We start from the raw sequence: 27,634 nt of genomic DNA, 5'->3' as shown, positions 1-27,634 counted from the left end.
ACGTAAATTAAGAGCTGAACTGAACTGAACTGAACTGAATTTCAACGGAAGAGAACAGGCCCTAATAAATGTTGTTTGGAATATTGGGATGGAGGTTAGGGTGAGTCGAGGATAGAGTTTAAGTTTCATAGTATGCTTTGATCTTACTTTCATCGTTGCATAGTTGTCGTATTTTGTTTGAAAAGGTCGTTTAGAAAGTCCCATTCTTGATTTGAGTTAAATTCACATCTTAAGACTTAAGAGGTAGTACGGTCTAGGTATGTGTAGGACATGAACAAATTTTAGGTTTGTAATCAACATAATGATAAGCAAGAGTTTTTTTTGTTGACAATTGTCATAAACTATGATACATTGGTGTGCTAGTTTACTATGGAGCACTTCTTACAAGTTGAGGGCGACGTGATGGAGCAACCTGTTTAAATTCGAACAGAACAAGCAAAGTTTAAAGGTGACAATCACCATTCACCAAGTATTCTGAAGGATACAAGAAATTGCATAAAAGAAAAGGCTAACAAGCTCTAACATTATAATGAACCTTATTGGGGAACAAACCCTCATATTATATTATTGTAGGTATTGATAAACAAGCTTAGAAATACAGAATATGCTGATGCTGAACCAAACTTCGACGCTTCTTGCAGACTGCAGGAACTATAAGTTGTGAACTCCATACTATACAAGAGCTTTGTCAAGGATGTGCTTGAAAATCTAACCAATTATTTAAGTTTAGCTTTACTTAACAGACCTCATGGCATCTCCTACTTGTATTTTTCTCACTCTTACACTCTTACATATCTTCCAAGGACAAAGGCCTGAAATGATCACCTGATGAGCCTGCAAATGTCAGTCAATCAATGACCCATAGCAGCTTCGGTAGCTGAAGCTTTATCATGCTCAAAGAAATATCAGTCAGTCAATCAATTACTTTAGGCTGGAGCTTTGTAGTTGATGGTCCTAATGGATGCAACTTCTTAAAGACAGGATTGCTCCCTCCCACCAAAAATAAATAAGCATATACAGTATTCTGATGCGTAGAGGATAGTTGTCACAACTCCTGAAACAGATTCAGATCATGGTTAGATTTTCAAGCACATCCTGGTTTTCTCACTGACATGTTGTGGTGAGACAGGATAGGGAAGAACCAGCAATAGTAAAGGGAAACCTAATTAACATCACATAAGTACAGGCGCAAGCAACTTTTGTATCCAGCAATTCATCCCAGGACTGCCTTTGAACAGACTGAAATATGTTCACAGCCATCTCTTGTGCTATAATCATCTGAGAGACATGTAATTCCATCTGAACAAGCAGAAATCAGGTTCATAGCAACACATGAGGAGGATAGGCTCTCTGATAAAGTCACAAAATATTATTCTTTGAATAATTCAAGTTATGAAACTGAACTGAATCTGTGACCAAAGAATTGACTTCTTTTTTTAAATAATAAATCATAGGCCCAAAAAATAATTGTATATGTTTTCTTTGAATAATATGAACCTATCAATAATAAGTGCTTAGAAACTCTGAAGAACTTTCATTGCTCACTATACATTCTGAGCTGGAAACTGTCTTATGATACTTTCTTCGATTCACTTGTCTTCGTTTGCTCGCATTGCTCCAACCATAATTGAGGTGCTGTTGGATGTATACAGGAAAGTTGTTCCAAGAATCCTTTCTTACTTATAGCTATAATGCCTGACAAAGTGTACTTCTTTTTCACCCAGCCCTGCTTAGCTAGCCAGACATGAAATCTATATCTAGGCTTAATTCGCTTTTCTAAATTATAAATCAAATAGGCTGGAAAAGTCTCCAGGAACACCAAAGATAAACCGACTTCCTGGCGAAGGAAGTCAATTTTCCGTTTAAGAGAGTCAGTCTCCTGATTAAGAATCTTAGGTGTATAACTTATCATCTTGCACAGTTTGGAGAACTCAATGCCTTCATTTAGTAGGAGATCGAATCGCTCATGTAAGTCACTACCAGAACCATGTACATCTTTTAAGAGCTTCATGGTGAAACCATGCTCTCCAAATCCAATGCCATGAAAAAATTTCAACTTACATAGTAAATAACTATAATGTCTTAAGCATTTGATGTTCTCCATCTCCTGTACATAATTCGCGTCTTCACCTTCATCGGGACTACTCAAATCATAATCACCAAATAACGGATACTTCCCCAACTTCATATTATGGAAGAACCATTCATGAAGATCCATGGCTCTGAGAATATGGGGCAAATTAGACATCTTATTCCGACCAAATACATAAGAGTATTTCTCCATAAGGAGTTTAAGTTCGTTCTTGGATAAGCCAAAATGATTCAAAAACCCGGATACAGAAACTACACGATTTTCGATATCAATGCTCAGTATCTCAGGATGGGAAAGAAGCAACAAACCAACATCTGCTTTCACAACACTCAACTTACAAAAGAACTCCACCTTCTCAGCCAAAACCTTCTCTGAATAATCAGTGAAAACAACAGAACACTTACTAATCGACTCTCCAACCGCCCTTTTCGGGACACCCAAGTCATAGAAAAGCCTAAGTTTCCTACAAACCTCATACCAAAGATCCACATTTCCAACTAATCCATCCCCCAAATCATAATCAATCAATACCCTTTTCAATTCATCCAATAATTCATCAAATTCACCCTTCAATCCAACCTCTTCCCCCTTCAATAAAAAGGGAAACCCTAGACAAATACCAACAGCTTGTTCAGTACTAAACCCCATTTCTAACAACCCATTAAACTTTGACCCCAAAAACTTGGGATTTTTCTCAAAAATTGAAATTTCTTCAACATACAATCTCCCCAACTTATTCCAAGGAAACCCAAATCCAGCAAGTGTACAAGCAACATTCAATACAGTTGAATCATCAGAGAAAAAATGCACATTTGGCTTCAAAAAATCATTGATATTACAATAATGAATCCCAATACTTTCATAAAAGAACCCAAATTCATGAAGAGGATTATACCTGAGAAACCTCTGAAAATTCTTGCGGAAATAAATGGATGAAAAATCTACCTTTGACATCAATTCAGTAAGAGAATGAACGGAGTTTTTGCTGATGAACTCGGCATATGAAAAGGGTAATGCACTGGTAGTATGAAGATAATCTGTGATAACTTCTTGAGCTTCTTTGATTGCTTGAGGTCGATATTTAGTGGGGATTTTGCCGAGAGTAGGGAGATTTGTGTTGGAGCTGAAATGGCGAAGAAAGGCTTGAAAGAGAGGATTTGAGAAAGGGGTGAAAGGGAAGAACAGGCGCATTGTGAAGGTACATTGAGAGAGATTTGTTAGGGCTCTCTCTTTAACAATTGGACTCTCTCTCTAATCTCCAGTGCCTATTGACTCTATTCTCTTAATTTTGGCAACAATTGGTTTATTTAGAATTTGTTTCTTACTTCATCTGAATTTTTTAGTTAAGATCCAGTCTTACAAATTTACAATGGAGTATATATATTTCGTCGATTTGATGTTTGTTGTCATCTATGCATTTAATACTCTTTTTACTTTTGATTGAGTGGAGTTGATAAAAGATAAAAAAAAAAAAAAAAATTATCCAAATGATGATATGGGCATCAAATAGAGATTAAAAAAAAAAAAAAAGGAGCGACATAAAGAAAAAACTCTACTTACGGAGTGATAAGGCGTGGCATCACAACGCCTCTAATATCCTCCTCTTTTAAATATGACATAATTCTAACTGAACATTATTAAAGATTTCTAGTTGAGTTCCGAATGACTCTGCGATAGGCCAACCAATCCGCCGCTCGGTTACATTCCCAAAAGATATGCGCTACTTTAATTTGTCAACAATCATCACTAATCAGTCTCAAGCACTTTCTTATATCATAAATGTTTTCGCCCCTCATAACTTCTTGTTTTTGCAAAGCTGGTACACATGCCAATTTATAAAGAAATAGCAGAATTAAAAGTATTACTCGAATGTGAGAGTAAAAGTGTGGTTTTCGTGATAAACATTAACAAAGGTGCAATCTTGTAAGACATTCATTTTTGGTATTGGGCAAATTTATAAAGGCGAGGAGAGTATCAGATTAAGAAGGAAAGTTACAATGTAAATAAAAGAAATAGGAGAATATTGAGGGTTTGTGAGTGGTGTTAAAATGTCTAACTCAACTCGCTTCGAATTGATCCGAAAGTAACTTAATTCAAATTTCAAACTTGTATGAGCATATTTTGTTTTTTTTTTTTTGGCGGAATGAGCATAATAACTTTTTTTTTTTTTTTGGTGCTTAGAGAGCCACAAGGGCAGGTGATGAGAATCGATTCCAAGATCTCTTAAAACCGGGAGGGGAGCTCTAACCACTTGAGTTGTCCCTCACTCTCAAAAACCATATCCGATCCGACATAATCGAACCCGACTCGCCTTAACACCTTGGTCTCCCCCCTTTGTATATAAATACCCTTTCTTGCTTCATCTTCTTGCTACCAAAAAAACTCAACAATGGCGCAACAAGGACAATACCAATCAATCCCCACCCTCCAAACATACACACAACACCATCAATACATCCCACCACCACATCCACCGCTTCAACCACCGCACCCCCACCACCATCACCAACCCTTAAACATCCCTTACCCCCACCAATACCACCCTCACCACCACCCTTCTCATCAATACTCCGATTATGGCTCTGTTCCTCAGCTTCAACACATGCCTTTACCCCCAATTCAATACCCCTCTTACCCTCAACCCCATTACTCTGATCGCCCCTCTTCGAAACGTCCCCGAGAACCCGTTTCGGATTCGGCTGAGGTTCCCTCCACGAAACGCCAAGCTTTGGGGAATGATATTTTGTTTAGGGTTGTTGTTCCTTCTGGTCAAATTGGGAAGGTTATTGGGAAAGGTGGTCATAGGGTTCAGAAGATTAGGGATGATACTAAGGCTACTATCAAAATTGCTGATCCTATTGCTGTGAGTTTTGCTCAATTTTAATTGGGTTTTTTTTTTTTTTTTTTTTTTTTTTTTTTTTTTTTTTTTTTTTTAATTTCTTTCTGTTTTGTTATTGCTTTTTGTTTGGATTATATTATATCATGTTGTTTTTCTTTGGGAATTTGATTATATAGATTAAGAAAATTAGTGTTTTGAGAATAATGGGGTATTGGGGTTCTTTCAAATTTGGGGACTTTGTTGTTTTAATTGATTTTGGGGTTCATTTTTTATGTTTGGAGTATGAGATAGTTGAAGCTGTTGAAGTTACTGAGGTTGGAATATCTCAACTCCATAGGTTATGATGATGTTAATTAGAATTTGTGTGATTGACTTGACTAGAGAGGATGTATGATCTGTATGTTAATTGGAATTGGTGAAGTGTCATTGGAGTTATCACATATGAGTAACTTAAATTGGTGAAGACTCGAGTAATTCTTGGGTAAAAAAAATACTGAATTGGTATCTGAACCAATAAGCTGAAAGTTTGAGGAATGTATATTGCTAGTTTAATTTGTGCTAGAGACTGTGTGTTGATGCTGTTAGGAAGATGAGTTTAGTATGCACTATAGGGTATAAGAGGCATCTCTTCTTGATTCTGGCATGATGTTACAATAGGAGATAAAATCATACAGAGACCTTTCTATGTGTAACTGATTTGGTGGAATGCAAGGCTGTGAGATTTAGTGTAGTTTATGACTCATACAATAAAACAAAATGCAATTGAGATTTGCTGCATGAAGATTAGCTCTTGGTTGCTTTTTTCAGATGAAAGGATACTCAGGGATAGTGATTTCGAACCATCAAATTGCTATCTGGCCTAGAAACTTTCAAGTAGGGCAAATACGTTGGAGGGCTTTCATGTTCCTACATTTTGATGTCACTGATTGAATAGAAGAGTCTACCAAAAAAAAAAAAACCTTGTATTTTTTAAACTAATTTTTTCCCCTAATTTTCATAAAGTGAGTTTCATGTTGAATTCAAAATTTTTATATTATTTTATTTACTAATATTTGTTTTTGTTGGGTTGAGCTGATTGTATGATAGCAATTATTTGTGGTCTAAGGTCTAAATTTGTAAGCTTGCAGTCTTTACAAATTTCTAATTACATGGAAATCATAATCGTTTGATTTAAGCTAAAAATTTGGGTCCATAGAAGTGAAGTTTCCTCATAGAAAGACAATGGAAGGTTCTTTATATGGAGTACTGTTTAGAACTTACAGTTCAATATTGTTATCTTTATTTTCCCTGAACATTTGATGCTTGAATGCTGTGGCTCTGCTTTTTTACTTATTCAGCAAACAACTTTTGGATAAAATGTGTTTTTGGAGAGCAGAGACTTAAACTTAAAACTACTTTGCTACAGATTGCCGCCAAACTTATCCTAATGCGATCTTTGATAAATCTTAATTTTAACCTATTGTATGTTCATCTTTGGAGAAGCTGCTTCCAAGTTAAATTATCTCTGTATTGTTGGCTGAGGTCGAATGGGTTGGTTATGTTGTAGTTTAAACAGAAGTAGCTGATTTTGTATACAAAGAATTGCAGTCACTTTAATATGGTAATGCAGTGTTTGGGTTATCTCTGTCCAACTCCTGTATATTGGCCATAATTTATTAGTTTATACAGTAATTAGCCTCATTTTTCTGTTCTAGGTATCTGTTTCGTAAAAGCTGTGCTGCTTATTGTCATATTAAGTGATACTGAGATTCATGATTGCTTGTTAAATGTACATTCCAGTTTAAGAATTTTTTTTTTTGCTGACTTTTGGGTATAATATGGAGAAAACAAAATAAATGGAATTCTTGTATCAAAGCTGATCTGTGAATGACATCATGTTAACTTGTTGACTTTTTTGTGTTAGCGATATGAGGAACGTGTTATAATTGTTAGTTCTAGAGAGAATGAAGCTGGTGGTATCAGTGATGCGGAGAAGGCTTTGCTTCAGATTGCTTCTCTTATCCTTGCGGTATTTAATCCTGCTTTCCCTTATCTTGTTTTTTCTTAACAACTCTGTTATGTAAGTTAGTCAATAAGACAACTTTTTTGTTTTATTTTATTGAGTGTTAAGTAGAATGTGTTAAGAAAACCAACCTTCTACAAACTTTTGTGATTATAATGTTTCATGATGTTCTTATGCTTTAAAGTAGTTATTTTGTAGGATAGCATATAAAAAATTAGTCTTCCAATTGGTGATTTGGTGTATCTGAAAGCAGATCCTTCTTTGTTTGGATAGATTTTGATATTCATCCACTTCTTCTCTGGTTGTCAACTTGTGTAAATAACTAAATACATTTCATGTTCACCTTTATAAATCATTACACGTTTTTGAGTGACAAATTATTGCATTTGATGAATGAACGGGGTCTTGTGAGCCAGATGAACTAGAAATCCAATAATAAAGAAATAAATATGCTATTCTGCTAATATACATATGGTTGGGGAAATCTTGTTTAAAGTGTATTGGGATTCCATTTCCGTCCTTTGGATTACTGGAAGTATTACATGGTCTTATGATGGAACACACATTTGCTCTTGCTATGATAATTTGGCCTTGTGTATCAAATTGAGCTTTTTTCTAAAATCAGGATGATGGAAGCAGTGCACCTGCACTAAGCATTGCTGCTGCAACTGATCCTTATTCTGCTGCTGCTGCTGGCATCAGCGGAGGACATGCAACCTCAAATTCAGTAAAGCTATTAATAGCTGGTTCACAAGCTGGTGGCTTAATAGGAGTGTCAGGTCAGAACATTGAAAAGCTTAGAAACTCTTCAGGTGCCACAATTGCTGTTCTGGCACCAAATCAATTGCCTCTGTGTGCATCTGCTCATGAATCTGATCGCTTGGTCCAGGTAAGAAGAACGTTTGTAATCCTACCATTACGTAGTTCTATCTTTTCTTGGGCATCTGGTCCTTGCTCTGGTTTCTTACGATTATAAGGGAAAATTCCAAGATTCCTTTCTTTTTTAATGTGGAAAAAGGGCTATAAAGAAATTTTACAGTTAATAGATCCCCATCACAAACGTCTCCCAGTGACATGGCAAATACATGCAATCCACATGAACATTACTCATTAGAACTGTAACCGACCAATTAGAAAATGTATTATTATTGTGGGTTTGTTTTGGAACTCAAATCCTTGTAGATATAACATTATCCTTTCTTAGTGGGTATTTTAGAGTCTGTATAATATTATATGCCAGTTTTGTTTTGTTTCAATGTAGAACATGCTATTAGTCTATGACCACGTATAGGATCTAAGTCAGGTAGCTTGTATAGAATTTTATATATGTTAATTAAATTTGTTGTGGTTAGTTGAGTTTGGAGTTTGTGCAATGAGAACTAAAACATATGTTGACATTATGGATGTCTCTAATTGATTTCTGACTAACTAGTACAGAAGATAGAAGACAGTAGTTTAAGTGTTATTTTCTGGTAGCTCTACTAGTGGGCATCCGGTCCTCTCAAGAAGTTTGAAAATTTTGTTGTCAATCCTTTCAATCCAACTAAGTCCCCTCCCTCTCCCTCCCTGCGCTCTTTCCTTTATTTCCCTGCCCCATCTTCCTTCCCGTCCCCTCCCTTTTCCCGCCTTCCCTTCCCTTTTCCCTTTCCCTCCTCCCTCCCTCCAGCCCCTCCCTTTCCCTCCTTCCCGTCCTCTTCTTCCCAATCTTTAATGCAGTTACCTTTTGCACAGTTCCCCTCGCCTGCCCTTTGTGTGGCACTGACAAGTATGTAAATTAATGATTGGTAGGTTTGCACCAGGAAAGAGGAAAAGGAAATACAGGTTATCTGGGAGGCTTTCCTTGACTGTTCTCATTTGCGTCAGTCTGGCTTTGAGTATGGATCAGATATCTCTAATGTTTATTGCCAACTCTTTTTTCTACCCTATTATTCCTCTAGCTTTACTGTTTACATCATGGACGGGGAAGCAAATTACGGATTTTGATATGCTGAGACTTATGAGCTCAATAATTGGTCAGAAGGTTGGGGCAATCTTGCTACCCCTTTCTTGTTATCTATGGATTGTAAAAGGAAAACATATATTGCTTCTAAGCCTATAATAAAGTGTGGATTAAAGCATTAGCAGTAACTAAGCTATGAAGGTTTTAGACTCAATGCGTGAACATCGGAAAAAGGTCTATACATTCACCTGCATGAAAATAACAAATAGGCACTTCTTTTAATTTCAGAGTTCCGTATTATATGTCACCACCATATACGGATTCAACTACATATGATTTGAGGAGATGTAGACATAAAGAGCCATACCTAACCAATTGTGAGTAAAAGTGCCAAAAGCAGAGACATTAATGGAAGTGTAGTATCACCACATGTTAAGTGTAGCTAGACTGCTAGAGAAACATGCACATAATTCACTAATTGATCAAATTAATCCTTTTCTATGCTCTCTTCTTCATTGTGTGAAATCTGAATCATCTATAATGCTGATTACTTGTAGTCCAAAGAGGAAAGAAAATGATAATTTTGAATTGTTATGATCCGTGCCTCTGTGGTGGGAAGATGGAAAGTATGTACTTGTGAACCAATCCTTGGACCAAAATGAGAACGATAACAATATGTAGACCAATGAAGTGAAACAAAATAGCTAAAGTTTGAATTCTAATGTACATTATCTGAACTAGCTTATTTATCGTCATTCATGTTGATATTTATATTGGCATCTCATCATGATGAGATGCTTTCACCATCTAGTTGTGACAATAATGTGCTTCTGTGGTTGCGTGGGGAACTGGGATTCTTGAGAACTCCATCTCATGCTTTGTGCTTGCTCTTTATTCCGAGAAATGATCATTGTTAATGACGGTATCAGATATCAGGTGAAGTTTCTGCTGTAATGAAAGCCGTGGAGGAGATTGGTGTTGAACTTAGGTAAATATACTTCTGGACTCACTAGCCTGAGTTCCATTATCTGCACCCTTCTCTGTTTCATATTTTGTCTATGATCAGGCAAAACCCACCCAAGCAAGTAATTTCAATCAGCCCAACATACAACTTAAGCATTGCTCGAGCAGCTCAGAATTATATGGACCCAAATGCTGGTAAATCTGCTTTTATAAGCATTTACTTCACAGCTGTTTTATTCTCATGTTAATTCTTAAGTTTTTCTTACAATAAAATCATCCTGACTGGTATATTTTGTAGCTGAATATGTGACATTGGATATGGTGATCTCGGAAACAATGGTGGGTGGCTTGATTGGCAGAGCTGGTTCCAACATTTCAAGGATTAGAACTGAATCTGGTGCAATGATTAAGGTGTGCTCCCTAGTGATCAATGTTGTGATTCTATACTATGCACTATTTGTAATGGTAGACAGTAGTTATATTTTTTTATAATTAACTAATGATTACATCTTTACAAAATTACTTATGCAAATTTAATGTTGAATGATATGCTCAGTGTCATTCCATATCCCTTTATTCTGTAACTTGTGAAAAATCACTCATGTCTTACAGTCTTAGTATATATCCTTCTTACCCTTGGACTATTTGTTATATACAAGGGAGAAAAATACTAGTCTAAAGACCACCTAGCACAAAGCTTTAAGGCCAAACAACTGAACCAATGAACCCCCACCGTGAATCCGTGATTATGCTCATCAAGGCACTCTGTATTAACTTGCAAAAGCGTGACTTTGACATTTTATTCTGTAACATGTTTAAATATAATGTTGTTCATCCGTTTAACTTACCTCTGATTGTAAGTTGTTAGTTTTAAAATTTATGCTATATATAATACACTTCAATAACTATGCATAACCATAAAAGACACCTCACACTTACTAAGGAATGGAGAAAGAAACACTCTGGAAGAACTGAGATTCGTATCGGTCTATTACATGTCAAGGTCTGAAGGATGTTCTACTACAAGAAAATTTGCCTCAATGTATCAGAAATGCCTGTATGTTCTGTTCATTTTTCTTATGATAACTTCCTTCTTGAATATTTTCTCATTATAATTATCCACCATGTCATCTCATTATTCTTCTGGGTACTTAAAGTGGGCATTTGTATTGAACTTTTTCAATGCATGATGCCTTGGGCTTGGGGGAAAAGGTGAGCAGAAACATAGGCAGATCCACCACCATGTCATCTCATTAACTTGTCTGACATGATGCTCGTTCTGTTTTAACTGTCAGGTATTTGGGGGAAAAGGTGAGCAGAAACATAGGCAGCTCCAGCTTATTGGCTCGGCTCAGCAGGTAATTTTGTTTTTTTGCTTCTTCAATTTTCATTCCTTGGGCTTTTTAAAATCCTTTCTAGATGGACAGCTTTAGAGACTCACCATTACCCCTCTTAATCTGGAATTGGGGATAGTGGACTGCTGATATTATACTTGCATTATTGTTTATAATTATCGAAGGACGTACCACATAATACACTATCAGTTTATCAAGCAATAGGTGCTAGGGGTAATATTACATATTTTTGAACTAGGTGATGATGAACTTGGATTTCCTGCTCTATACTATTTTCCTTGAGATTATACATGTTGCCTGGTGGCTTGCTTTTAATTGTTATATTACTCTTCAACCCCAAATCATTTTGGGACTAAGGCTTTGTTGCTGGTGTTGTATCCCTCTTCAGGTAGCGTTGGCAAAACAGAGAGTTGATGAATACATATATTCTCAGTTGACACAACAAGCTGGTGCTGAGCAGTCAGTGTAAATGTTCATCCTCATCACTCTTTTATCATCTGCCGCTACTTTATGCTTTAAGGTGTGCTTGCCTTTTGTAAAAGTTACATGACTAAAGTAGTTCACTAATGTGTATATGAAGTAACTAATTCAGTGTTTATCGAGTGATTCTTTCGGAGTTAATTTTATATTCTCATTTTCCAAATTCTATATGTTCATATTACTTCCTTCTTGAATAGTTGCTACACTTTTATTAATTCTATAGGACAATTTTTTAAGAGCTGAGAGATAGAGAGAAAAATAAGAGGGACCCATGTGGGTAGGAGGGAGATAGAGAGAAAGAAATGTAAAAAATGGAAAGTGTTGCAACTAATTCACAATTTCCAAAATAGAAAAGTGTAGCAACTAAAAAGAAACGGAGGAAGTATTTTGAATGTCTGGAAAAAGTTCACCTTCTATAAAACAGTAGTGGTTGATGATTAGAATTCCTAAAAAGCTCTTACTTAATTGATGTAGATAATTTAGATTGCACTACGATTATCAATTTTTATAAAATAATGTAACTGAATTTACACCCATAAATTGTATTTGAATATTCCTTTGCATGGCTATGCTATTTTGTGCTATTTTGTGCATGCACAACTCTAGCAGTCCTGGTTGCGTTTGCTTAATCATTGAGAAACTTTTATTTCCCATCTTGCAGATTGCCACAGTGAAAGAGATGAAGTTTGCCGCATGCATACTCTTGCGCTTCTTGTCAATGTATCTATTGGTTTAAATATGACCTACAACTTTTACTTTGAAGAGCAAGCAAACCGGATCACATTCAAGCCATGCATAAACTATTATCGTTGACATTTCCCTGGTTTAAATATGTACTTTTGAGTTAGGTTTTACTTTTGATGATAAACACCGGGAGACTCAGACTAGCATAGTTGACATATAGATTGTTACATTAACAATTAGCTTGTATTTAGACCTGGTGAGTGGTGTGTGGAGACGCATTCTTTTGGATACAGTATTGTATAACATACTCTCAGTTTTGACTATGGAAGCTTTTATGTGTAAATTTGTGAGCAGTTTTTAGTTTATTTATGCTGTTCTTGGAAATACTCTGGAAATTTTTGTTGCCATAAGCCAATAACCCAGCATTTTTTTCTTTATTAATTGGGCTGAATTTGCATCTTGTTCAAAATTCCTATGGTAGGCGAAGTTCTAAGTTTACAATTTTCTTTTCGGCAGCGTGTATGATTATTATCGTCCAGGACTTCAGGTATCCCAAGTAAAAAGTTGTGCACGTTTGACAAATATGGTAGCATATCGTAGTACTTGAATATTACATTTTTTTTTTTAACTGTAATAATTGTTATGCTGAACTTTTGCCTTGCCAAACAGTACATCAGCTATAATACTCCGTAGTATTTGGTTTGGGTCTAAATTGCTAGAAACGCTTTGCCGAACATAGTCGCATACCCTAGTAACCCTACCTGTTAGCATTAACATGTTAGCTAGGCATGTATGTATTTAGATAAATATGAATTGAATTGTACATACAAGGAATGTATCACTCTTTTTTACATGGTTTAGCATGTTTTGGGAAAGCAATGTGAGAGCCATATAATGTTCTAAACACTCTTTTGAAAAAAGGAATGGCCGAGTGGCTTATAAAGCTGATGTACAAAAAAAAAGGAAGCAATACGATTATCAAGAGAACATATTGCTCTATTTCAAAATCTTTATGGGGAGAAACACGGTTGCAGTCACTAACCACGCCTGAATCCCAAAACAAAGACAAATGGTACTTCTGCTTGCTAAAGGAAAGTGAGAAATCTTAAGATGAAAGAAGTTAATACTTCAGGATCAAAACCTACTTCTTGGATTCCTCATCCTTCATCTTTTTCTCCCATCTACGTTTCTTGTAGTCCAGTAACATTTGTGGCATCTTCTTCATCAATTCTGCAGTATTTGCACGTTTCTCTGCTGCTATTCTGTCAACCTTGTGTCCTTTCCTCTTAGTTCTCATCTCTTTCCTCGCGGGGTCATAAGGCCAGTCTTGCTCGGCAAGTAAGACTTCTTTGCGGATCCTAGCACGGCGACGAGCACTAATTCCCAAAGGCTTCCATGCCCCAAGTTCCCAGTAACCCCAGACTCCTTTGGCAAGCTCGTCTCTATACTTTACTAGCTTCTCCTGCCAAGGATATTGGTATTCAGTAGCTGCTTTTGCCACAGTTTTCACAGCCTTGCTTGCCATCACTTCTGATAATCTGCCTCACAAAATTTAAGAAAGGATTACCATCACATATGTATATTACAAGTGTTTTACAAAATGTTGATCATTGAAATAGGTAGCAGTAAATGATTAGTAGGGGACAGTGACATAAATCACATCAATAACAAAAATACGAGCATGAACTTACTGATATGTCTAGCTGACTACTGGTACTGGCCATCACAAGTTTTTCAGGCAATATATTAATGGCCATAATCAAATTATTTCACAAACAACTACCATCAGAAGTGATGAAAATATTCTAATAGGAATTTAACAATAAGTCCAAAATCACATTACAAGGATAATTCTATAAATTCTAACTTATTGCAGTCCAGCACACCAATTATTTCTAAACCAAGCAAGAATTCTTAGTTTATAGGACTATAAAAACCAATCAGTACGTACATCAACATCAACTCAAATGAGGTTTACTAAGATCACAGGACTGTCCCCACAAATTTAGCAAGAAGAAAAACGCAATAGAAAATACAGCGTCTTAATCCTGATGTCACATAAAGTCGACCACAACAAAATGGACTTACCACTAGCATTACACAATATACTGGTGCCAAGCCCTAAACTTTAGTCATCTAATGTACAAAAGGAACACAACAGCACAACTACATCATTATATCCAGAGAAAGAACTAATAACACAAGGAGACAACTCAAAAGCTCGGAGTACTATGATTATCACAGAATAATCCTTAAAGATCAAATATGACTATCACAGAATAATCAGTTTTCTTCCTAGGAGATAAAAGCCACTCTCCCCTTGATCATTCGTAAAAAAGAATCATTTCCTATATGACATAAATTTAACACTCGCTTTCTTCTCTTACTCTTAGATTTCTGACAAGGTCTTTTCCCAGAGAGAGTTTATGAAAAGTTATAGCTGCTTTAAGCCGATAGAGTACAAACATGTAACAAGTTACAAATTGCACCCTTCACTGTTTATTCATATAAGTTAAAGGCACATGTTGGTACAATGAGTGCATCTTCTCTACATAAGTAGCAAGGAGTAGTCTACTAAAGTTGAATTTTTACAAATATGAATTTTATAAAACTGGGTTCCATGATTAGTTCATCGTAAATCTCCTAAGAAAATTCTTTTGGAATAAAAATTTAACCCGCTATAACCCAATAGAAACTAAGATCAATCAAAAAGATAAAAGAAATAAAAAGTAACTTATAAAACATGAACTACATAAGCTCAACTTCCATACCTCACTCTTTAATTAATTAAATTCTTTGATTTCTAAAGCTGCTTATGCTCAACCTAACAATCAAACTGGCAAGAATAAACCTCGCATTTTCGAACTTTTTGGGGGGAAAGGGAAGGGTGAAACTCTGGCTCCTTAAAACAAGTATGTGGCTAAATAATGATCATTAGCTTCAAATAGTTTGTAGATTTTAAGATGGCCGTTTTAGTGAAAGGGTGTCGGTTTTGGGCCGTGTTTAGTCTGTGGCTAAATAATGATCATTAGCTTCAAAATAATCACTTTTTCCTCATGTCAAACTCGAATTCGAAACCCTTTTTTCAAGGAGAGGATGACATTGACATTACATTCCACCAAAAACTTCCAAAAAATTCAACAACAATCTCAAAGCCTTAATTCCAATAGGAATATGCTCAAATGGCCTCAAAATTTTCCGACTTTAGGCAAGAAAAATGCAGCACATTAGCAACCAAATTGACGCAATCAAGAGATTAAGACTCATAAAATCCCTCACTCAATTAGCGTAAATTGCAATTTCAAGGAAAAAAATTACTCATTATGAGCTTTCAGTAATTACATCCAATAGCTCAATACTCCACCTTAGAAGAACCCTAAATTAATTATACTATCAATTAATTTAACGATTGAGTAATTGAAACCCTAGATTCTAACATTGAAATTCGAGAATTATAATGGAAGATAAATATATTACCTCAGAAGCTGCTTCGATGGAAGAGAGAAGTTCAGAGTACGCTTCAATGGAGGAGAGAGAATCAAGTGCAGCGTTCAATTGTAAAGCTTCAAAGGGAAAATATGAAAACGAAGATTAAAAAGAGTAATACTCATATAATATGTCAACCGTTAGATCTAAGTAAAATCAATGGTCAGTATTTATTTTTATTCTAAAAAAATTACTTCGTATAAAACACCAATTAATATGGGCTCCACAATTAATGGTGATTTGATAAAGTTGTTAATTTATTAACTAAAATGTTATAAACAATTTTTGTATATTATTGATAAATCGGAACAGTGTATGTGATGTTATACGTTTGTATTAGTTTTTAGAACGTTGCATTTAAAAAATTAGTTTACATTTTAGCATTGTTCGTGAAAAACACTCACGGTATAAAGATAGGAGTTGTGTCCGATTAATATATGCCATGTTAACAAACTTTGTTAATATGGCTTTCTCTCCTCCCCACTAAAAGCAAATTCTTCTCTCTTTTCCCCTCCCAAAGCATTTCGGACTCACTCCTTTGCATAACCATCATTGCATGACCACCTTCAGAGGTATAATTCGGTTGGCCAGCCAAACAAAAAACACTGTAATTGCAAAACATGTAAATTGGGGACATACTAACCCTTTAGGGGAAGGAATTTACTCGTGCGGGCTATGTTAATGATCGTGGCGGTGGCACTGCTGGTCATGGTATTAATGGTCGTAATGGTGGTGCTAATGGTCTTGCGGTGGTCGTGCGATGGTGTTAACGGAAGCACGGTGGTCGCGTGATGGTATTAAATGAAGTATGGTGGTCGTGCGATGATGTTAGTGGTCGTGCAGTGGGTGGTGCGTATGGTTGTGAGGTGGTGATAAAGGTGGACTGAAAGTGTAGATAGAGGAGAGAGAAATGGGGTAAAGCTAAAAAAATACAAAAATACCCTCATATTAACAATTTTTGTTAATATGGCATAATAACAGGTATTTTCTCATAAAAATAGTACTTGCATTTACTTCATTTCATTGTAAATACACAAACTTTTTTCACAAACCTTTCAAGCGTGCAAGTTTGAAGAAACTTTCATTATCGATTCATTTTGGGATGTAATGTTGTTTTACCTTGTAAATAGACAAATTCCTATTTTAGGCTTCTCGCACTCATTTCACATTTCTTCAATTTAACACAATATTAGAGTCGAAAATACTCAGTATTGAGAAATTGAATATAGATTTGCTTCGATATGATGTCCATTCTTACAAGGATTGTTACCTTTTCAATTGCCCTTTGATTACAAATCATTTACATGTAAGAAGTGTTAAATAATTAATTTTTTAATTGAACCAAAAACACTACTTCGTAGTAATTAGTGTAATTACTTGCTGTTAAAGTTACGATTAGGACTCAACCATCAAGATTATACATGATTCTGAAGCCCAGGACTGCAGCAAGCCAATCAAAACAAAATTTCAAAAGCACAGGCAAGTTTAGCTTATACTACCACCGTTTTTTATTAGTTGACATGTTTTGACTTTAGCACTTTTCACACACCTCCCTTTGACCATGTTTTGTGATTTGTATGTGAAGAAAAGTTTAGTCAAATGAGATCTTGTTAGATTCATCACGATGTAAATTTTCAAAATATCAACTTTTTATAATTTTTGCTTATCGAAAATTAAAGATATTAATGATTGAATATGTGCATTGACAAACGTGACTAAAGAAACGTGTCAACTAAAAAGAAACAGAGGAAGTAAATAAACTTTCCCATTGCTAAATTAAATTGTTAATTCACAAAAATTAAGGATAAAGGCTGAATATATGGGGCGCTATCCTGTGTAAAGTGAACATAAATATTCTACACAGCAGACGTAGGTTTGTGGGTTTTTAACCCAAACAGATTCTCGAATAACTTGGGAGCCATAGGGGGGAGATTAGTTGGTTCAGGGGCCATGAAATTGACGATTTTTTCATGGACATGATACCTGCAACAAAGTAAACGAGAAAATTAAGTTTTCTGGGGATCATTTCGTAACAGAAAAAAGTGAGGCTGCATGAAAAACAGACCTGATTTTACGGCTCTTGGAAGCTCGGCGGTCTACCACTTTCCTTTTCTTGGTTTGTAGCCTTTTCAAAGCATAAAATGCTGACTCTGCAGAGTTTATCATGAGATTTGTTGTTTAGATGCTAATTATAAAAGTATATAAGATCATTTTGTTGATGCTATTAGAATTCAGTCAATTCACATTTAGAGGCAGACAGTGAAGACATTAATGCAGATAATCAACATGGGATCTGTCAATTAAATCCAAAAATATTGTTCCCATTGACAAATAAATGTTGAATTAAATTGAACTTAAAAGGCCCAAATTACACATATCTTCTATTTAGTGTTCTACTTTTCTCTCTTGTAGAAGAGGTGCAAGTCCAAGAATTTGCAAAGTCAAACAACGCAAATATCAGCAAAAATCAGTTCTAGGTTACAGACTTACTAATACGAGCAATCTTAACTTGAGGACTCATGCAAAGTTAAGCTATTGGAAACCAAGATATCGGAGCTTACCGGAGGATGATGGGTCAATTGTCTCAAAGAACTCCTTCAGCAATTGTTGGTAAAATTCAGAGTCGTCCAGAAGCTCAGGGTCTCCCTCAATGATTCCCTAATTGAAAGAAAATAATAAAAATCACGTTACCAGAGATGAGAATTGTTCATGTTCACAAGAAAAAATAAGAGCTTAGATTCAATCATCCTACATTAAAAGGCCTGATATAAATGATAAGATACATGTCAGACCACTAAACATGTATGCTAATTGAACTTTGGGCAAACATTGATGCTAGAAGATCTGTCACATTGAAGGCAGCTAATTGATAAAAGAGTGTGAAGCGACAATGAACCCAGTACAGAGATTCAGTCAATACTGAGATAGGAGATGATTGGAAATTATGAAATCGACAAAATGATCCTTGGTTGTTGATCAATTTTAGCTGTGACATCTTCAACAAGACATATTAAAAGAGGTCATCCCATGTATCCAATAATGAAAACAGAACAAGTATATGGATGAAGGTGTTTATTTAAACTTAAAAGAGCATCCAGTTATATCAACACATCAAAGAATGGTCAGCACATTTTAGTTGCCAAGTTGAATTCATTCATCAGTACATGTGTCTTTTGTATGTTGTATGAGCAAAATTCACACCTCACAGTTTCTTAATTAGGATGTCAAAACAAATTCTCGTTCACAAGTATCACGTCTAAATGGACAATAAGAAAAACACTTAACGAGATATCAGAACATAAGAACACGAAGAGGTTGGTATTTTGTCCAGTTTGGCAATAAATGCTAAAGCCTCGACCCCTATATGCCTCCCCTTCCCACTCATAAAAGAGTTTCATGTAATAAGAGAGTGGACTAGAGAGCCAAAACCATGAAAAGAAGTAAGAAACTAAGAGACTACCTCCTCAATGGTGTTGTCAGCCTGCTTACCAACCTGCCATGTAAGGATCAACATCAAATTCACATAATAGATAGAGCACACAATTTTGGATCTCAATATAAAGCATCAAATTCAAAACTCACAGTGCCAAAGACATTAACAGCTTCTCTTCTCTGTTGCATACTTTTAATCATTTTACTTGGATCCCTCATGTACATTGCCACTTGGTCACTTATATTCTACAATCAGAAGATGAGTGAGATACAATTCAGAGATGATGTAACCACAACACATGATAGCTTCCAGTGTAATCACACACTTTACCTGGTTAAAGGCTAACAATTTTACTTTTTTTGCAGCAGCACCACTGTGGACATCCGCTTTTCTCTGCCATTTATCTACTGACTTATTTCTGAATGGTGCTACTCTGTAATAAAATATGCAAAGATTTATGTGTATCCACAGCTCATCTCCATAATGATAACATAATTATGCTTACATAGTTAAAAAGCCATAAAAATAGCACAATGGAAACAGACAACTGTAAACAAGAACAAGCATCCCAACAGATTCAAGTATTCAATCAATACAGAGAATGAAGTATAAATGCAACTATTATGTACTCAATCAACAAATATATTAATGAACTTCTGACAAAATGGCGTTTAATCTGAGCCTCTGAGGGCGTGTATTCACAGATTTCCACAAGAACTGCAAATAGGGAAAACCACCTAGCAACCTGTCTCCTCATAATATCAAATTTTTATAAATGACAGCTACCTGTCTCTTCATATCATATCCACTCTTTCACCATACAGGCATACAGCATAAAAATAAAATAAAAATTAAGAAGCCAGCCCAAACAGGAATGTCATCACCATAAAGTGCAACAGTAGACTTGTAGAGCAATTAATTGTTTACTCCTCCAAGCCAAATACTTATAATTACTATTCCTGCTCACTACTTTCCTGATGGTTATTTACCCAAAAATAAAAATGAAAATTCTGAAATTGGATCGCTGAGTTATTATCTAGAATTCTACTAAAAAGCACTCTAGAAACATTTGATAGCCCAAAATCCCACCACTAAACACTAATTACCAGATATACAGTGCAATGAACCTTCAGCACAGCCTCCACAAATTTCTCCAAGCCCTTTTTCACCAGCCCTGAGGCCCATAGTGATGTCGTTCCATCATGCCTGCTGTTCAATGGATTACCTCCAAAGTCCAAACCCACTTTAAAGCTTCATTCATGATGCAGATATAACCCTAAAATGTCTTCCAATCAACCTAGGGGAAGCCCTGCACCCCGTACTCCACTAGCCCAAAAGAGTCCTTCTCAACTAGCTGATGGTGAATCTAACTCTTGAAAATTTTGTTACAAAACCATAGCACAAGAGAAAAGAATTCATTTGCAGAGTATGTGATGATAATTAATATTAGTAGAATAATGTCAAATCCTAATAACTTATTTGAGAGATATAAAGACAAATAAAGTTTAGTGAGTTGTCCAAACTTAACAAGTTTGAGGATTAGGTATCATGAGGAGGAAGACATGACATTGGAAAATGAAAAAAGATATGATATAACAGACATATACAATAGCTTTACAGAAGGACTCATGAGTGTGAGACCATAATAGTTTTGGCAATAATAGGGACTTGCATAAGCAATTGTAACAATTAAAATTTAAAAAAAAAAAGAAATTAAAAAAAATATTATACTTAAATTATAATCCACATTACTCAGCATTTTATCATTTACAGACAAAACATTCCATACAAGGCCCCCTCCAGGCCAAAACACTACCCTTCAATAGTAATGCTATTGCCAGTTAATTGGACATGATGCCTTCAATTTACACTAATTGCAGCGACAAACAAAAGTATAAACTGCAATGGATACAACATATATTGATCAAGCGTTAACAAGATAAGAAAAGCATGATACCTTGACTGCGCTTGAGATATATGTAACCATTCTGTCTCTTTGTTACCATCAATATTTTCAACCTCCTCAGAAGATTTAAGAGATCCTTCTGAAAAACAATTTTTTAAAAAATTTAGGGAGAGAAAGAAAAGATAACAGATACAAACAAACTACTATTTACACACCAAATTAAGTATAAACAGTATATCTTCCAGCAATGAAACTAGACACGCAGTAAAGAATAGTGTAAAGAACAGATAGTCAGCAACATCTCACTATTTCTCTTTTGGTTGATATCATCCACATAGGCCATACTAACTCAACTACAAAGTAAGAGAGAAAGATATCAACCAAATATCAATTCAAACCTTGCACAGAGTGTTCTATGAACAAAAGCACAATGCAACTTGACATACCATATCAATCAATTATCAAGTGTGATTCTTCTACAGAGAGAATCTATCCTCTCATGTCCCATCAAAGAAGAAGGGACCAGCTTCTGAAAGTGCAATTAAAAACTAAAAAGAGGCCATCTGAGGTAAAGCACATATAGCACAACCAAAATTTCCTGAACAAGTCATGTTTAGTGCTCTGGTTGAAGCATGGACGAAGAACATCAGAAACCATTCTCATCACAAGATATGATATTATCTCCATTAAGTTTGTGAGGGATCAGAATGTTCACAAGTCAGGACATTAATCCACTACTTAATTCTACTTCTTGGATGCAGCACTATCTCACTCAGTAGCCAGTAACCAAAAATAGTTTCAAAACTAGAATTTCACAGAAGAAGGATCCAGCAAAGCAAAACAAGTAGGAACATAATAAACAAGATTACACGTGACTTTCAAAAGGTAAATCCCAGCCCCCCCCCCCCCCCCCCCACACACACACACACACAACAAAAAAAAAAAAGGATAAACCCATGACCCATGTCCCTTAAATAAGCAGGTATAATGGTAGAAGGCCCAACTAGTACTTTGTATCCTGACAGTTTTCCTGAAACCATGTTAATTTCTTGGTTTAACAAGATTATTACTGGTCAGAGCAGAAGCTTAAAAACAATGCATATCAGTAGGGCAAAGACATAATATCTAAAATATACCTTCTGTGGCTTCAACAATGGAAGGATTATTTTCAAGTAGAGCCTGCATCAAAGACATAAGCGCCTTTCAGTGATCAAATTCTGATTATTAAGGATTCATAGAGCATTGCTAGATTTTGTATCAAAATGAATAGGTGTTAAAAGAAAATACCTCCTGTAATTGCACAAGGGATTCTATTGCTTCACTAGATGCTGCAATGAGATCTGAATATGCAGCAGAGACATCTTCATCTGCCTCACAGAATGATGACCGAATTGGTTCCTATAACCAAAGATAATTTACCACAGAACTCCAAATTGGATTATCAACTAATTAAGAGGAATTTACATGAAAGCAATTACCTGTGGTAGCTTATTTGATTTAGAATACGGTTTCTGTAATAAGAACCTGAGCTCAAGGGCCTTATCCCAAAGAGCCTACAAGAACACAGAGAAAATTATAACAGCAACAAATTATCATATCTATGATGCTAACACTTCAACATTGAGTCACAATACTTGAAAGTTGAAACATGTATACGAAGTAGTAATTATCATATCTATGACATTCATAATGCAACAATGAGTAACAATACTTGAAACATATATAGTAATCTAGTTGGTAGAAGTAGTAGTGATGTTATAATCCACATCAAGGTAGTATAATACTGAACAGGAAATTATGAAACTAGTCCAGGAGACACCCCCCCCCCCCCCCCCAACTCCTCCACACACACACACACAACAAAACAAAAAAAAAACAACAACAATCATTCCTTGGAAACAAATACAAAAAGGCAGAGTTCAAATCAGGCAAGAATCGTGAAATAAAGAGATGTAGCTTTCAGCATTTAACATCATGTTTACAGAGGGAATAGAGATTTAGAAACAAGCAACTAAAAATATATTATAACAGCATAGGCTAATAGCTATGATGTACATATATAACTACCTTCTGGTTCTTAATAGCTTGCCCCTTCACATGATCTTCATCCTTGTGTCGCTTCAAATTTTGAATCAAACTCCTCAACAGGCAACAAAAAAAGAGGGCAAAAATGAGAACACGTCAAAGTCAACATAGCTCAAGTGAAAACAAGTTGACAAGAGCAGCTGAGCAGGTAATTATCTCTTTAACATGAAGTGCAAATAAGAAATGTGCACAAGTTAAGTCCTCCCCCTACCCACCCCCACATACACACCCCTCCCACCCACCAAACCACCCCATTGCAAATTGCTGAAGCCACCCTGAAAGTGGTTAATTGGTGAAGTCTAATTTGACTCTTTCGCCATTGAAATCGTATCTACAATATTCGATACAGAACTTCAAACTTTACGTGTGTCAATTACCTACAGTCTAATACAATCTTTCCCAATTAGGGCATAAAAAACAAAGTGGCACGCAAGAAAGAAAGAAGAATTGAGTATACAAAACCAATATAAAAGCATCACAGTTATCTAATTATCCACATACAACAATCACAATATTCACATTAAATTTCCAAAACAGTAACAAGCTAATTAAGCATCCAAGTTTTCAAGAAAAGAAATCATACTGCTCCATATTTTGAAGTTCCCTATACTCTTTCTCAAGTTCCTCCATTTCATCATCCTTCTTTCCAGCACTTAACATACCAACATCATCATCATCATCAGCTTCTTCTTCTTCTTCTTCTTTACTGCCTTCGGTATCGTCCTCGCTTTCGCCATCACTCTCCACATTTATCTCTCCATCTGAATCATCATCCGATGCCTCAAATTCATCTCCACTAACCTAGGTTATTCAAAAACCAATCAAATCAAATTTTGACAAATATCCAACAAACTAAACATCAGCAAACCATACCACATAAAAACTACAATTAGACTAAAAATTTGTTACCTGGTTTATAAATTCATCCTCTTCTTCAGAACCCATGTCGCCATCAGACTCCGGAGCTCGTTTCAATCGCTTTCGAGAAGAACCCATATTAAAACCCTAAAATTGATGAAGAACCCTAATTTCAAGTTTTCAATTCAAAAATACCCAATTGCTAGAAATGGTAGAAAAACAAATGCGGCAGACAGCGGAAGAAGAATGTTGAAGAGACGATAAACCTCCGCAAAACCCCTCACTTTTTCGTGGAGAACATTGATACGGCGTCGCTTTGAGTTTTTTTTTTTTACAAGAGCGTTATTCTTTCTTGAAAATGATAAACATGTTAAAAATATTTTACTGATAGTAAGATATTTATCAATGAGGGGATGAAGATAGGAAGCAAGTAGTAGAATGGTAGGAAAACTCTTTCTTTTGTTTTCCAACCTCAAGTTCACAATACGTGAACTTTCATTTATATAGCCAAAATAATTGAATAAAATAATATACATTATTGTACTTTATACAAATTATTGTACTTAGTAAAGTCTTCATTGACTTTAATTACCACATGTGAAGTTCAATTCAATCATGTTTCTCAACACTCCCCCTTTGAACGTTCACATGGAATGGGGTACAAGTTGCCTCATTAAAAACCTAGTTAGGTAAAACCCTGTGGGATAAAAACCATAGCTAGGGAAAAAGAGTACAACTATATTGTATTATATGTTTTGGTGTACTGCCTCGTTAAAAACCTTGTCAGGAAAAACCCAGTGGGATAAAAACCTGATCGAAGGGAAAAAGAGTGCAGTACATATAATACTCCCCCTGATCTCAGCATAGTTCACGAAGATATCGCATTCCAATTTTGTGAACTAACTGCTCAAATTTCTTCGAAGGAAGTGATTTGGTGAACAGGTCAGCAAGATTTTCACAAGACTGAATTTGCTGGATATTTATTTCCTCGTCCTTTTGCAGATCATGTGTGAAGAACAGTTTTGGGGCAATATGTTTCGTTTTATCTCCCTTAATATATCCTTCAGTTACTTGAGCGATACATGCTGTATTGTCTTCAAAGATGATGGTTGGGTCTTCTGTTATTGTGTTCATTCCACACTCCTTTTGGATATTACTGATCATCGACCTTAGCCATACACATTCCCGTCCTGCTTCGTAGAGGGCTATCAACTCTGCATGATTTGATGATGTCGCGGTCAATGTCTGCTTTGTTGATTTCCATGATATTGCAGTGCCGCCATAAGTGAACACATATCCATTTAGTGACTTGGCATTTTGAGGATCTGATAAGTATCCAGCGTCTGCATACCCAATGAGAGCAGCATTTTGTTTTGGTTGGTAATATAAACCAAGGTCTTGTGTCCCTCGTAGGTACCGAAGTAAGTGTCGAACTCCCTTCCAATGCCTATATGTTGGTGCATTGTTGTGCCTGGCTAACAAGTTCACAGAGAAAGCTATGTCGGGTCTAGTATTGTTAGCTAAGTACATTAAGGCTCCAATTGCACTTAAGTATGGTACTTCTGGACCCAAAATCTCTTCATTTTCTTCTCGGGGTCTGAATGGATCATTTTTCATATTCAAAGAACGAACAACCATTGGGAAGTTGGTTGGAGTTGCTTTGTCCATGAAGAATCGTTTCAAAACTCTTTCTGTATAGTTTGATTGATGGACAAAAATACCTTGACTCAAGTGCTCAATTTGCAGTCCAAGGCAAAATTTAGTTTTCCAAAGGTCTTTCATCTCAAATTCTTTCATCAAGTATTTTGCTGTTTTCTCGAGTTCATTTGGGGTTCCGATGATATTTAAATTATCAACATAAACTGCAATGATAGCGAATCCTGATTGTGATCGTTTTATGAAAACACAGGGACTAACTTGGTTGTTTTTGAATCCTTCTCTCATAAGGTATTCACTCAGACGGTTGTACCACATCCTTCCAGATTGCTTCAATCCATAAAGTGACCTTTTTAGTTTTATGGAAAGAAGTTGTCTAGGCTTGTGGTTTTATGGTAGTTTTAGTCCTTCGGGGACTTTCATGTAAATGTCCGTATCGAGTGACCCATACAAATACGCAGTCACTACATCCATTAATCGCATTTGCAGTCCTTTTGTGACTGTCAAACTTACCAGAAATCTTAATGTAGTTGCATCAACCACTGGAGAATATGTTTCTTCATAATCAATCCCTGGAATTTGAGAAAATCCTTGGGCTACAAGTCTTGCCTTATATCTAACTATTTCATTTTTCTCATTACGTTTTCTCACAAATACCCATTTGTATCCAACAGGTTTTACACCTGCTGGTGTAAGGGTTATTTTTCCAAAAACTTCTCGTTTTTCAAGTGACTTTAACTCAGCCAGCATTGCCTCCTTCCACTTTGGCCAATCACTCCTACGTCGACATTCTTCTACAGTTCTTGGTTCAACATCATTTTCATCAGACACAATGTCGATTGCGATGGAATTAGCAAATATTTCATTAACGATAACATCTTTCCTATTCCACTGAGTCTTTGTAGAGACGTAATTCATTGAAATTTCATTGTTATCGATGTTTTGAACATCTTGTTCATTCCCCGTAGGGTTGTCTTCTTGTTCGTCCCCTTTTGGATTATCATCATTTTCTTTACTTCCATCCACATTTGGTCTTTCTTGACCTTCTGACGGGGGAACATCATTAGTCTCATTTTTTTATTCCATCCAATCTTTACAATTTTCTTGGCTTAGAATCTTTTGAACCAAGTGGTCTTCCACTCTTTCTGCGTGCCTGAGATTCATTTTCTATGGCCTTATTACCAGTTGGGATTTCAATACGTGCAGGGGCATTTTCTGCTGGTATATGTGATTTTATCACCTTCTTTGTGTCTACAAATGCATCAGGCAATTGATTTGCAACACTTTGTAAATGAACAATTTTCTTGACTTCTTGTTCACACATATTTGTTCGTGGGTCTAACATCAACAGTTGTGTTACATTCCAAATAAGTTCAATTTCTTTCTTACGTGGGTCCACTTTCTCTCCCCCTAAGACTGGGAATACTGTTTCATTAAAGTGACAATCCGCAAATCTAGCCGTAAATAAGTCACCAGTCAATGGTTCAAGATATTTAATTATAGAAGGGGATTCAAACCCGACATAAATTCCCAGTCTTCTTTGTGGACCCATTTTTGTTCGTTGGGGTGGAGCAATGGGAACATATACAGCTCAACCAAAGATTTGTAGATGTGAGATACTTGGTTCTCGACCACAAACAAGTTGTAGTGGTGAGAATTTATGATAAGCTGTAGATCTCAATCTAATTAGCGCTGCTGCATGTATTATAGCATGTCCCCAAGCAGATGATGGCAATCTTGACCTCATTAATAATGGTCTTGCAATCAATTGTAGTCTCTTAATTAGTGATTCAGCTAGACCATTTTGTGTATGAACATGAGCTACTGGGTGTTCGACATCAATTCCAATTGACATA

General features: G+C 35.9%; 3 protein-coding genes and 1 pseudogene across 6 annotated transcripts; 1 reads left to right on the top strand and 3 right to left on the bottom strand.

Annotated features, from left to right (window-relative positions):
• Window positions 1-491: 491 nt before the first annotated feature.
• On the bottom strand, window positions 492-3,360 carry LOC145585571 (transcription termination factor MTEF18, mitochondrial pseudogene; annotated as a pseudogene). The gene is made up of 2 exons (XR_014100684.1): window positions 1,226-3,360; window positions 492-1,051 (listed from the first exon to the last, which is right to left on the bottom strand). The product of XR_014100684.1 is annotated as a transcription termination factor MTEF18, mitochondrial pseudogene (transcript).
• A 1,043-nt stretch (window positions 3,361-4,403) lies between these two features.
• On the top strand, window positions 4,404-12,697 carry LOC145586686 (heterogeneous nuclear rnp K-like protein 2). Of its 2 annotated transcripts, none has more exons than XM_081643579.1 (9): window positions 4,404-4,955; window positions 6,835-6,939; window positions 7,559-7,822; window positions 9,802-9,860; window positions 9,939-10,030; window positions 10,134-10,246; window positions 11,131-11,193; window positions 11,579-11,655; window positions 12,332-12,697. In XM_081643579.1, the coding sequence occupies exons 1-9, from the start codon at window positions 4,482-4,484 to the stop codon at window positions 12,342-12,344; spliced, it is 1,260 nt and encodes a 419-aa protein (XP_081499705.1). In that variant the 5' UTR covers window positions 4,404-4,481; the 3' UTR covers window positions 12,345-12,697. The 2 variants fall into 2 exon arrangements, 1 of the variants encoding a protein (XP_081499705.1); XR_014101001.1 differs by having other exon boundaries at window positions 4,409-4,955; window positions 11,579-11,710.
• A 589-nt stretch (window positions 12,698-13,286) lies between these two features.
• Window positions 13,287-15,946, bottom strand: LOC145585570 (uncharacterized). The gene is made up of 2 exons (XM_081642274.1): window positions 15,832-15,946; window positions 13,287-13,892 (listed from the first exon to the last, which is right to left on the bottom strand). Exon 2 carries the CDS (start codon window positions 13,877-13,879, stop codon window positions 13,496-13,498), a length of 384 nt encoding a protein of 127 aa, XP_081498400.1. The 5' UTR covers window positions 13,880-13,892; window positions 15,832-15,946; the 3' UTR covers window positions 13,287-13,495.
• Window positions 15,947-17,588: 1,642 nt separating this feature from the next.
• On the bottom strand, window positions 17,589-24,394 carry LOC145585569 (uncharacterized). Of its 2 annotated transcripts, none has more exons than XM_081642273.1 (13): window positions 24,174-24,394; window positions 23,848-24,065; window positions 23,247-23,319; window positions 22,658-22,732; window positions 22,467-22,577; window positions 22,316-22,358; window positions 21,231-21,315; window positions 19,604-19,706; window positions 19,423-19,518; window positions 19,301-19,333; window positions 18,402-18,498; window positions 17,906-17,990; window positions 17,589-17,823 (listed from the first exon to the last, which is right to left on the bottom strand). In XM_081642273.1, the coding sequence occupies exons 1-13, from the start codon at window positions 24,258-24,260 to the stop codon at window positions 17,697-17,699; spliced, it is 1,233 nt and encodes a 410-aa protein (XP_081498399.1). In that variant the 5' UTR covers window positions 24,261-24,394; the 3' UTR covers window positions 17,589-17,696. The 2 variants fall into 2 exon arrangements, with proteins under 2 accessions (XP_081498399.1, XP_081498398.1); XM_081642272.1 differs by having other exon boundaries at window positions 21,231-21,318; window positions 24,174-24,389.
• Between the last annotated feature and the right edge of the window lie 3,240 nt (window positions 24,395-27,634).

Source organism: Chenopodium album, chromosome 16 (genome assembly GCF_948465745.1).
Source record: "Chenopodium album chromosome 16, dcCheAlbu1.1, whole genome shotgun sequence".
Lineage (NCBI taxonomy): Eukaryota > Viridiplantae > Streptophyta > Magnoliopsida > Caryophyllales > Amaranthaceae > Chenopodium > Chenopodium album.
Note: the sequence above shows the minus strand (reverse complement) of the source record. Positions and strands in the feature narration are given on the sequence as shown.